This window comes from Salvelinus sp. IW2-2015, linkage group LG19 (assembly GCF_002910315.2).
Source record: "Salvelinus sp. IW2-2015 linkage group LG19, ASM291031v2, whole genome shotgun sequence".
Lineage (NCBI taxonomy): Eukaryota > Metazoa > Chordata > Actinopteri > Salmoniformes > Salmonidae > Salvelinus > Salvelinus sp. IW2-2015.
In genome coordinates this window covers 10,774,187-10,787,039 of record NC_036859.1, presented here as the reverse complement: position 1 = coordinate 10,787,039, position 12,853 = coordinate 10,774,187, and the positions used below count along the sequence as shown (strand labels likewise).

The 12,853-nt window shown below is 42.4% G+C and overlaps 1 protein-coding gene and 2 pseudogenes across 1 annotated transcript; 1 reads left to right on the top strand and 2 right to left on the bottom strand.

Moving 5' to 3' along the window:
* The first annotated feature begins 313 nt into the window (after positions 1-313).
* On the top strand, positions 314-2,231 carry LOC111979459 (transcription factor Jun). The gene has a single exon (XM_024010016.2). The coding sequence runs from the start codon at positions 745-747 to the stop codon at positions 1,693-1,695; it is 951 nt and encodes a 316-aa protein (XP_023865784.1). The 5' UTR covers positions 314-744; the 3' UTR covers positions 1,696-2,231.
* Positions 2,232-4,612: 2,381 nt separating this feature from the next.
* The window catches only part of LOC111979760 (transcriptional adapter 1-like), an 18,384-nt pseudogene continuing 10,143 nt past the window's right edge, over positions 4,613-12,853 (bottom strand).
* Positions 10,977-11,806, bottom strand: LOC139029364 (transcriptional adapter 1-like; annotated as a pseudogene).

The window sequence follows — 12,853 nt, the reverse complement described above, 5'->3', positions numbered from 1 at the left end:
GGTGCCAAATTGCCACGCTTCCACCTACAAAATCAAAGAGCAAAAGAAGGAAAGCAAATATTGTGAAAGCTGTTATTCAAAAGGAAATCTAGTCAACCTGATTAAAATTGGGTTACGAAATAGAGCGGGTAACAATATTTTCAAAAACAATACGTAATCCCAGAGGACACCGCTCCTTTTACTGCATTACCTAATCCCATCAACCATTGCGGGAGGCGGGAACATGGCTGGTTGTCAACGCAACGTGCATGTCATTACAAAAAGTAACGCCCATCACATCATCTCAAACCAATAGGAAGCCTTAGAAATTACATCATTGTTATTTTCAGTATAGCAGCAGCATAGAAGTGGATAAAGTTCGTCTCCACGTTGGAAGTGCTAGAAAGTACATTGTATCGAGTGAGATACAGCATCTGCTTAGAAAAGAAAAGACTCATTTCAGTAGGCAAATCGAATAAAAAAAATCTTCATTGAAACAAAGACGCATATCGATTGAGGAAGTGAATATTTTTTGTTTGATACTATTCTTCTTTTTATCAATCCTCAAGAAAAGTTTCCACTTAGGACATCAAAAGTTATCCTCCGACTTGAGGTTCGAACATTAGTCTACTTGTCCTAAAACTGTCAAAAGATTGAGGACATCGGATTGCAGTTTATCACTCCAAATTGTTTATTGCAATTTCAACATTTGATGCTTTAATTTTTTCCCCAACAACTATCTTCGAGATAAAGACCAGTCAATTGATGCCCACCAAGATGGAAGCTACATTCTATGACGAATCGTTAAATGGTCAGCAAGGCGCAGTGGGTGGATATCATGGGTTTAACCCGAATAGTATGAAGCAGAGTATGACACTGAACCTCAACGACCCTAAAATGTTTAAACCTCATCTGCGGGCGAAAGCTATCGATATACTGACGTCCCCTGATGTGGGATTATTAAAACTGGCCTCTCCGGAATTGGAAAGGCTCATCATCCAGTCCTGCAATGGTTTGACGACTCCGACCCCAACTCAGTTCCTCTGTCCCAAGAACATCACCGACGAGCAAGAGGGTTTTGCTGAGGGTTTCGTGAGGGCGCTCGCGGAGCTTCATTATCAACAGCATATGCCTAATGGCAGTTGTGACTCTCAGACGAATGCTTCCAACGACATGGCATCCGCCTCTACTGTGTTGGACAGTCCTATACCCTACAGCTGCACCGTGCGCCCCGAGCCACCGGAATACACAAACTTGGGCCTTTTCAATCGGGCTGTCAGCTCTGCGTCGGCACCTACCGGCGACAGACACTCCTCCGCCAGTTATACGTCCGTCCCGTCCCAAACCCACATCGAGACCCAGCTGCCAGCCCAGCACCCACGGCTACAGCCATTCAAGGAGGAGCCCCAGACGGTGCCCGAGATGAGCGGCGATACCCCTCCGATGTCTCCTATCGACATGGAGAACCAGGAGAGGATAAAGGCCGAGAGAAAGCGCATGAGGAACAGGGTGGCCGCGTCTAAATGCCGGAAAAGGAAGCTGGAGAGGATATCGAGGCTGGAGGACAGGGTCAAAAACCTGAAGACCCAACACACAGAGTTGGTCTCTTCTGCCAACGTGCTCCGGGACGAACTGGCACTGCTCAAACAGAAGGTCATGGACCACGTTAACAGCGGGTGCCAACTCATATTGACGCAGCAGCTCCAGGCGTTCTGAACAGCCATAAGACATTGCGGTTTGAGTGAGAGACTTTTCATTATGGGACCAAACGCAGCTCCTATAAGGGGCGTGTTCTTCGTCTTTGCGCCCTGACAGAATGGCGACAAGAAAAATAAACGTATTCGTGGAATAAATAGGCTAGTGGTGTCTACGGCCAACAAACAGTGGCAATGCCTGTTGATCGATTACGAGTTCTGACATTGTCTAGTATGTATATAGACCAAGTCTAGCACTGAGTTTTCTCACCAGCGACAAGTTGTACAATGTAACACAATAACGTTACGAGACATTGCTTTATTGACACACCTTGTGCGAGGATTGACCCAGAGGTGTTTGTGTACTAGGACTGACACAAAACTGCCTTACTTTCTTAACATTTACATTAATACCATTTTGTGAAAAGGTTCAAACAAATGTTAGACCTGAATGAATAGTTTATCATAATACTATTTTTATGCCTGTCTTTTGAGCACTTCAGAAAATACAAAATATACGACAAATACAATGTGGAATAAAAAGTCATGAATTGAGAATATTGTCTTGTTATAATTATAAAGAATTGGGTTTTAAATTGCTTTTATTGGCACAGAAAAAAAGTTGAATAGTTCGTTCTTGGATGAACAGTGAATTAATTTAATGTTTGTTAACAGTAAAATGGGGACAGACTGACCATTGAGTCACTCCAGTGTAGTGTAATCGCTTGGTAGGGGACCGTGCTCCTCGACAACGATTGGACATCGTTTCGGAAATGAGCAGCAAGCAAGCCAAATATGGCAAGAGAGCTCTGAGAGCAGTTACGTTTTCTATGACGGTGGGTCAGGGTGTGCCTAAAATACTGTCTCCTGTTGTAAATGCTGGTTGGTAGTAATAGTCTTACGACTGGTGTTTTAAGGAGCTGAGGTGCTACATAAATTAAAATATCTTTGATAACGAGTTCACATGACTGAGAAAAAAACATTCTTCAATGGTGTCTTGTGTAGATATTGTAATGTGTTCAATAGTGTCAACTACTGCCCCCCTTCACTGCTGCTTAAATGATTACCAGTATGCTGCTATCCATTGGTTATTGATTGACATTCCCAAGTATCTATTCATACTGCTACTGGACACTATTACTCCTGTTTACATGTACAGTGCATTTGGAAAGTATTAAGACCCCTGGACTTTTCCCCCAACATTTTGTTATGTTAAAACCTTATTCTAAAATGTATTCGATTTTTCCCCCTAATCAATCTACACACACAACCTCATAATGACAAAGCACAAACAGGTTTGTATACATTTTTCGTAAATTTATATTAAAAATACAAAGAATCACATTTACATAAGTATTCAGACCCTTTACTCAGTACTTTATTGAAGCACCTTTGGCAGCGATTACAGCCTCGAGTCTTCTTGGGTATGACGCTACAAGCTTGGCACACCTGTATTTGGGGAGTTTCTCCCATTCTTCTCTGCAGATCCTCTCAAGTTCTGCCAGGTTGGATAGGGAGCGTCGCTGCAAAGCCAGATATGTTCGATCAGGTTCAAGTCCAGGCTCTGCCTGGGCCACTCAAGGACATTCAGAGACTTGTTCCAAAAGGCACCCCTGCGTTGTCTTGGCTGTGTGCTTAGGGTCGTTGTCCTGTTGGAAGGTGAACCTTCGCCCCAGTCTGAGGTCCTGAACGCTCTGGAACAGGTTTTTAATCAAGGATCTCTCCGTACTTAGCTCAGTTCATCTTTCCCTCGATCCTGACTAGTCTCCCAGTCCCTGCCGCTGAAAAACATCCCCACAGCATGATGCTGCCAACACCATGCTTCACCGTAGGGATGGTGCTATGTTTCCTCCAGATATGACGCTTGGCATTTAGGCCAAAGAGTTCAATCGTGGTTTCATCAAACCAGAGAATCTTGTTTCTCATGGTCACTGTCCATTAGGTGCCTTTTGGCAAATTCCAAGCGGGCTGTCATGTGCCTTTTACTGAGGAGTGGCTTCCGCCTAGCCACTCTGACATAAAGACCTGATTGGTGAAGTACTGCAGAGATGGTTGTCCTTCTGGAATGTTCTCCCATCTCCACAGAGAAAGTCTGGAGCTCTGTCAGAGTGATCATCGGGTTCTTGGTCACCTCCCTGACCAAGGCCCTTCTCCGATTGCTCAGTTTGGCCAGCTCTAGGAAGAGTCTTGGTGGTTCCAAATTTCTTCCATTTAAAAGTGATGAAGGCCACGTATTCTTGTGGATCTTTTTCTTGGTACTCTTCCCCAGATCTGAGCCTCAACACAATGCGGTCTCTGAGCTCTACCGACAATTCCTTCGACGTCATGGCTTGGTTTTGCTCTGGCACACACTGTCAATTGTGAGACCTTATATAGACAGGTGTGTGCCTTCCCAAATCATGTCCAATCAATTGAATTTACCGCCAGTGCACTCCAATCAAGTTGTAGAAACATCAAGGATGATCAATGGAAACAGGATGCCCCTGAGCTCAATTTCGAGTCTCATAGCTAGGGTCTGAATACTTTAAATAAATTTTTTTATTTTAATATATTTGCAAAAAAAATCTAAAAACCTGTTTTCACTTTGTCATTATGGGGTAATGTGTGTAGACTGAGGATTTAAAACAATTTTTTTTTTCTTAGAATAAGGCTGTAATGTTACAAAATGTGGAAAAAGTCGAGGGGTCTGAATACTTTCCAAATGCACAGTATATAATACCATTAGTATATTACCATAAATAGTTATATATATCCCTGCTACCAGTCATGTTTTAGTCCTGTTTACATGTATATTGGCCTATCACGCCTACACTTGCACACCACTTATGATGCTGCATACTGTTTACTATTATTATAAGGGATTCACAGCAAAGCTATGAAACCTATTGTTATTCTTAGATACTTCCCCCCAATTGACATGGTTAAATAACTCAAGCATAAATTGGTAATTTATTTATTTGGCACACAGAAACTAGAGGCCATGAGTAGCTTGGTCAAAAATAATGGCACAGTTGGCCTATAGGTGGTGCTGTTATAATCAGTCTCACAAACCCTCATATCCGCTGCCCCGTTTGACCTAGAGACTTGAAAGGTCTTTCCTCATGCTGAAAAAATTTGCCTCAAGGACCCATACGGTCCCTCAGGATAGATTTTCCTCCATCTTGGACATTTTGGAAAATCTTTGAAAAATTTCTCATGAACCATAAATCCAAATTATACCATCTCTTAACTTAGTTCGAGAAAAACTAAGGGATTGGTGATGAGATGGCTGAGTTATTGATAAATCAGGAAATCAGATTTTACGTGTCCATTTAAAATCTTTGTAAATCCACAATGGCCTATCAACTTTGTAGGGTCACCAAACACATTACCATGATGAACCATGTTAAGTTTGGCTTTGATATCTTAAAAAGTTAACAATTCACTTTGACTATGTAAGACCAATGCTTATTAAAATAATCATAAAATAATCTTCACCTGGACTGAAAGTCTGATACACTCAGAATGTGGTATTTTGAATCATCAAAACAGTCCCTAAACAGTTTGAGAAAATAACATTGATGCATTCAAAGATGGCCACACTATACCAATAGATGCATATTAGCACGTGGAAAAAAATTCAAAACAATAAAGAAATCTTCTCATGAACCATGAACCATGACCATGCTACGTCTTAACTTAGTTTGTGAAAAGCTAAAGGGATTGGTAAAAAGATGGCAGAGTTAGCAAATCAAAAATCAGATTTGACGTGTCCATTTAAACCACTGTAAAGCCACTCCAAAGTGGCCTATCAACTTGAAACGTATCATCGCTATAATGGACGTCCTTATGCTAATAATACTTAAAACATCTTCTCATGAACTTTAAGTCAGATTGAGTCTATATACCAAATCTGGAGTCAATGAATTAGCCTAATGAATTTGACAATGATTAGTTGCTGCATTCAAAGTCGGCCACACTACACCACTAGATGGCACCATATCACACCAGGGCTATAAAGAACTGAACCGATGGACATGGGCCATGAAACTTGGTAAGTAAACCTTACGTATATGTCCTTACAAGCTGTGTGAACATAAAGTCACTGCAACCTTAGATGGCTGCACCAGACCAGTTGGTGGCACTATAGATTTCATTGGCAACAGTGAGATATGGCAACAATACTAGAGTAATTACTATTGATCAAGTGGACTTTGATATTAAACAGGTGTAAACTGGTGTAAAAAATTTATAAATAATATATACACACATATATACATATTTGCATGCATACTAATACATGCATTGCTCTGACAAAGTACAGTGAACAAGGACCCAAGTGTACTACTCAGGCATAACTCTACAAGAGCATGTCAATATCGCAATAATAGGGCTGCAACATTTGTACACAGAGGCGTGGGGAATACAACAAAAGTAACACTATTTTATCAAACAAATTAACGGACAAAATAAACCCACCAGAAGGTCAGAAATGCACCCATCCTCAAACGTATTAACATAACTAACGGTGCATTTAAAGGAGGGTCAGAGAGGCTATGGGAGAGATACCACTGTGTGCGCACGCGTGTGTAGACATGTTAGTGCCATAACAAGCTGTCTGTGACCACACCACACTGGGCCTTCATTCCTTCCTTTTCATTACAGCACAGCTCTGTGAGCCTTCAACACAGATCTACTGTGTGCATCATAGGCTGGGTTTGCACTCTACCAAGCGTTCGAAAACGTTATTGACACTAGTGTAAAGTTGTGGTGCGTGGTGAAGCGGTTGCAGAGCCTCTACGGAGTAGACCTAGTGGAGTGTAAATCCAGTCTTCGATATCATCCTCTCGCTCTGCTTCAAGGCAGGGTTTAGGGCCCATATGGATGCCTCAACACTGTTTGTTAAACTCTCCATTTGTCTCTGCCATACCCCCACCACGATCTGCCTGTCGATCCACCAGACTGTCTGTGTGTGTCTCAGCTGACGAGCAGACCATTCATCCCTGCGAGGCATTGGCGGTGCACATGGTCCTGCTCCAGTTCCTCATGACCGGGATGCCACAGCCGGGACAGGATCCGTTCCATGTTCAGGGCATACATGGTGTGAGAGGGCATCACACCTCGGCGGACCTACGTCAAGGAAAAACATGAACAATATAGTCGTTTGAGTTGATTTCTTTCACATACAATGACACAAATACCTTTTCAGCTTTCCTTTTTATTAGAGAGAAAAATGTTTGTTGAATGCAGTTGAAAAAGCAAATCAATTCAAATGTCAGAATGTTTTTTTGTTATAGGTATAATCATGTGACCTAAGGCAGATTGAAGCGGTGRTTCTCTCACCTGTCCCAGGAGATCAAACATGCTGATAGGAGGGAGGGGCGCAAGGAGACTGTCACCAGAACAGGCCAATAGGAGAGCAGCCTGCTGCTCAGCATCGTCTTGTAATAGCGGAGGGGGCGGGCCGGCCAGACGAGATAGACTGTGAGGTGGGCTAGAGTACGGATGAGGAGAAAGAGTCAGAACAGACAGACAGACGAGCATGACAAGAGCCTAAAAGTCATTTATTAGTAAGGGGAAATTCTGCCTGGCCCTTAAACTGCTAATTAAATTTGTAATTTTTTATTTAAAAAAAAAAAAAGTATTTAGATGGACCTCTATCCAGTCTCCAAGTGATCCTTTTTGCAGTGTGCTGTACGGGCAGCTCTCCTACCTCACCTTACTGCTACTACTGGTGCTTCATGTACCTAAAGTATAGTATGCTGTTTGAACTAACAACCATTTAAGGTAAAACTGAAGTCTATAAAATTACTCTAAATTGACACTTGAAGTTACATTTGAACAGAGCAGTTAAACTTTATTCTACAGTCCGCTGCTTACCATATAGTTACTCATTAAAAAGGTAATCGCATAATAATTGCATTTTCGTTTCTATGCAATTCATTGATACAAGTAGTTGTGCAACCAGAGGGGGGGGAGTAATAAAAAAATATAAACTCTAGACCACCTTTACTCCACACACAAAGCCCTCCCTCACCCTCCATTTGGCAAATCTGACCATAATTATATCCTCCTGATTCCTTCTTACAAGCAAAAACTAAAGCAGGAAGTACCAGTGACTTGGTCAATAAGAAAGTGGTCAGATGAAGCAGATGCTAAGCWACAGGACTGTTTTGCTAGCAGACTGGAATATGGTCCGGGATTCTTCCGATGGCATTGAGGAGCACACGTACATACATACCCCAACCAGAAGCCATGGATTACAGGAAACATCCGCACTGAGCTAAAGGGAAGAGCTGCCGCTTTCAAGGAGCGGGACTCTAACCCAGAAGCATATAAGAAATCCCGCTATGCCCTCCAACGAACCATCAAACAGGCAAAGCATCAATTCAGGACTAAGATTGAATCGTACTACACCGGCTCCGGTGCTCGTCGGATGTGGCAGGGCTTGCAAACTATTACACCTATTATCACCCTAAGAGGTAGTAATAATAACTGGGGGAAGAGCAGCATTCTTCTTACCAAATCACATGACCTTTATATTATAGCTGTTCAGAACAAGGTTAAGGGCAGAGAAAGCTTGTTGGACACTAAGAAAGCTTTGTTGTAGAGCATTTAACACAACATCTGGGGAGGGGCCAGCTGAGTGTAAGACTATCATCTGAATATAAATGGATGAGAGAGCTTCCTACTGCCTGACCTATGTTGTTGATGTAAATTGAGAAGAGCGTGGGGTCTAGGATTGAGCTTTGGGGTACTCCCTTGGTGACAGGCAGTGGCTGAGACATCAGATTTTCTGACTTTATACACTGCACTCAGAGAGGTAGTTAGCAAACCAGGCCATAGACCCCTCAGAGACACCAATACTCCTTAGCCGGCCCACAAGAATGGAATGGTCTACCGTATCAAAATCTTTGGCCAAGTCAATAAAAATAGCACAATATTGCTTAGAATCAAGGGCAATGGTGACATCATTGAGGACCTTTAAGGTTGCAGTGACACATCCATAACCGGAGCAGAAACCAGATTGCATACCCGAGACAATACTATAGACATCAAGAAAGCCAGTCAGTTCATTATTGAAACGTTTTTCAACACTTTTGATTAACAGGGCACAATAGAAATAGGCCTATAACAGTTAGGATTAGAGGTCGACCGATTATGATTTTTCAACGCCGATACCGATTATTGGAGGACCAAAAAAAGCCGATACCGATTAATCGGCCGATTTCTTTTATTTATTTGTAATGACAATTACAACAATACTGAATGAACACTTATTTGAACTTAATATAATACATCAATAAAATCAATTTTGCCTCAAATAAATAATGAAACATGTTCAATTTGGTTTAAATAATGCAAAAACAAAGTGTTGGAGAAGAAAGTAAAAGTGCAATATGTGCCATGTAAAAAAGCTAACGTTTAAGTTCCTTGCTCAGAACATGAGAACATATGAAAGCTGGTGGTTCCTTTTAACATGAGTCTTCAATATTCCCAGGTAAGTTTTAGGTTGTAGTTATTATAGGAATTATAGGACTATTTCTCTCTATACGATTTGTATTTCATATACCTTTGACTATTGGATGTTCTTATAGGCACTTTAGTATGCAATTCTTGAGGTGGAGTAACTCTGCAAGATCACGGTCGAACCATGGGCTGAACCTGTTTTTAATACTCATTTTCTTTATGGGGGCATGTTTGTTAACAATACCACTGAAAGTATCAAAAAAGAAGGTCCAAGCGTCTTCGACAGAGGATCAAGCTGATTCTATACCATTTTACAGAGGCCAGTTCATGAAGGAAGGCTTGCTCATTAAAGTTTTTTAGCAAGCGTCTATGACAAATCAGATGAGCTAAATTACTTCTATGCTCGTGTCAAGGCAAGTAACACTGAAGCATGCATGAGAGCATCAGCTGTTCCAGACGACTGTGATCACACTCTCCGTAGTCGATGTGAGTAAGACCTTTAAACATGTCAACATTCACAAGGCCGCAAGGCCAGACGGATTTCCAGGACTTGTAATCCGAGCATGCGATGACCAACTGGCAAGTGTCTTCACTGACATCTTCAACCTGTCCCTGACTGAGTCTGTAATACCAACATGTTTCAAGCAGACCACCATAGTCCCTGTGCCTAAGGTAACCTGCTTAAATGACTACCGGTCCGTAGCACTCACCGGGCTGCAGTGGAGCAGGTTGAGAGCTTCAAGTTCCTTGGTGTCCACATCACCAACAAACTATCATGGTCCAAACACACCAAGAACAGTCGTGAAGACGGCACGACAAAGCCTATTAACCCTCAGGAGACTGAAAAGATTTGGCATGTATCCTCAGATCCTCAAAAGGTTCCACAGCTGCACCATCGACAGCATCCTGACTGGGGCATCACTGCTGGTATGGCAACTGCTCGGCCTCCGACCCAAGGCACTACAGAGGGTAGTGCGGTATGGCCCAGTACATCACTGTGCCAAGCTTCCTGCCACAGTACCTCTATACCAGCGGGGTCAGAGAAAGGCCCTAAAAATTGTTAAAGACTCCAGCCACCCTAGTCATAGACTGTCTTCTCCCTACGCACGGCAAGCTGTACCGGAGCACCAAGTCTAGGTCCAAAAGGCTTCTAAAGCTTCTACCCCCATGCCATAAGACTCCTGAAAAAAGAAACAGGGCTACTCAGGCCCCTCTTTTACACTGCTGCTAGCTCTGTTTATTATCTATGAATAGTCACTTTAACGCTACCTACATGTAAATATTACCTCGACTAACCGGTGCCCCTGCACAATGACTCTGTACCGGTACCCCATGTATATAGGCCGCTATTGTTATTTTACTCCTAAAACTTTATTTTCTTAAAAACTTCTTAAAGCATTGTTGGTTAAGCGGAGCGGCCGGTAGCCTAGTGGTTAGAGCGTTGGCCAGTAACCAAAAGGTTGCTGGATCGAATCCCTGAACTGACAAGGTAAAAATCTGTCCTTCTGCCCATGAACAAGGCAGTTAACCCACTGTTCCCCGGTAGGCCATCATTGTAATAAGGATTTGTTCTTAACTGACTTGCCTAGATAAATAAAGGTTAAATTAAAAAATGTAAGGGCTTGTAAGTAATCATTTCACTAAGGTCTACCTATACCGGTTGTATTTGGCGCATGTGATAAATAACATTTGATTTGATACTTCGTTGACATTTTTCTAGTTGATTTAAGGCGGCTGAACGCTGCAGACAGACAATTAACCTCATTACCAATCTGTGACAATGTGGTAGGCTGCCAGGCTGTTCTTCAAGTAGGGCTGGGGTGACATCACTGCGAAGGCGTAGGGAAGTGTCCATCACGCAGCCGGTAGGCCTTCCACCTGGACACCACAGCAGTCAGCATGTCCTTCAGGTGGTCTGTGGTAGTGGAAGGAACGACAGGTGAGTGAAGTGTGTGTATGAAGGGGGAATCCTGAGTGGACTGATACAACTGGCTGTTGGAAGTGTACAAAGCCTGTCTCAAAGCATAAAGTAACCTGTGCTACATGAAATCTTACAACTCTTCTCATATCTTGTACTAGTATCCCATAAAAACACACACACATACCTCCACTGCGTGGACCATGGTGCTGACGGCGTCCTCCGTGACGTTGTCCAGGCCCAGCTCAAAAGCGGTGACCATCATGCGGGCCTCCAGCTGGCCCCGGTTGGGCAGCAACAGGGTGTGGGCACTAAGTCTCAGCTCCTCCTCACTCCCAACCTCCCGCAGGCTGAAGGCCTGGGCCGCACTCAGAGGGTTCTGGGGCTGGAAACGATGCTGGACACGCAACAGGTCACACACACAGAATTATACTTCACCAACAGGAGAGGTCTGAAGTTTTAAACCATGTATTACTGCCACCTCCCATTACGCATTATTGAAGGACAACTCACATCAAATTTCTGTCTGAAGGAGAACTTCTTTTTTTCCTTTGCACTTGGAGGCTGAGCTACCTGCACACTGCAAAGATCCAGCACCCTCTGAAAAAGGAATGGGTTGCAGTCAGGTTTGTGGTCAACATACAGATGTGTGGTATCCATCGATATTGATATATTCGATGGAAAACCTACCTGGTGTGGAGACGATTATCTGACAACGTGTGAGAATGGCCAGGAGAAAGTCATTGTGGACATGAACTGAGAGAGAGAAAGAAAAAAATAGGGAGAGTTTTATTGAAATTCTTAATTTTTTTGCACTGAGCAACTAGCTCTGGTCCATACGCTTGTGTCAGGTGTGCAGCTCGTAGTGCGAATCGGACGCATGTGCATGGCTAGTGGCTGTAAACAAACGCTCTCATTTCATATTTTGGAGAACGGACAACTGAAGAATTCAGTGAAAAGTTAAATCAAAACTCTAGTAACATCTTAACTTTGGTGAGTAATGAAAGTATATTGAAGCCAGTCACTAAAATAAATTGTTGATGGGGGATGAATGGAAAGATGCAAGTCGCTGGCAGGACCAGAGCTAGGTTTATAAACCCTTGATTGCTGATACTATGTATTGGTCAGTGAGAGGCTTTGAAGCCCCAGGTCACCCATATTGTCACTCCCCAGAAGAAGCAGTCCTCCAAGGTAGTTCAATTAAAATGTTCAAGTACAAAATTACATGTCATTACAGGTTTTGGGGGCAGTAAATTAGAACTTTCCAAAATTATACTTAAAGTTTTATATATTTTTTCAATTTAATTTTTGGCTCATATAATATAAAAGTATGCATTAAGGTGAGTCTGTAATAGAATAAATAAGCAAAAATAAATTTTGACATTAATAAATGCATTTTATAGCTTCCAAAAGTTTTACATCAGTGGGGGAGTGTCTAGATGGAGGCGGAGAGCTTCAAAACAGCCCTTTCCGAAATGCACCTTGGCCTTTCCAACCCTGACCCAATATATACAGTTTAAGACGAGAGTTTACTTACACTTAGGTTGGAGTCAATAAAACTCGTTTTTCAACCACTCCACAAATTTCTTGTTAACAACTATAGTTTTGGCAAGTCGGTTAGGACATCTATTTTGTGCATGACACAAGTCATTTTTCCAACAATTGTTTACAGATTATTTCACTGTATCACAATTCCAGTGGGTCAGACGTTTACATACACTAAGTTGACTGTACCTTTAAACAGCTTGGAAAATTCCAGAAAATTATGTCATGGCTTAGAAGCTCTGATAGCTAATTGACATAATTTGAGTAA

What these genes read in the sequence shown, in the direction of transcription:
- LOC111979459 (XM_024010016.2), top strand. Translation starts at nt 745, where the DNA reads ATGCCCACCAAGATGGAAGCTACATTCTATGACGAATCGTTAAATGGT.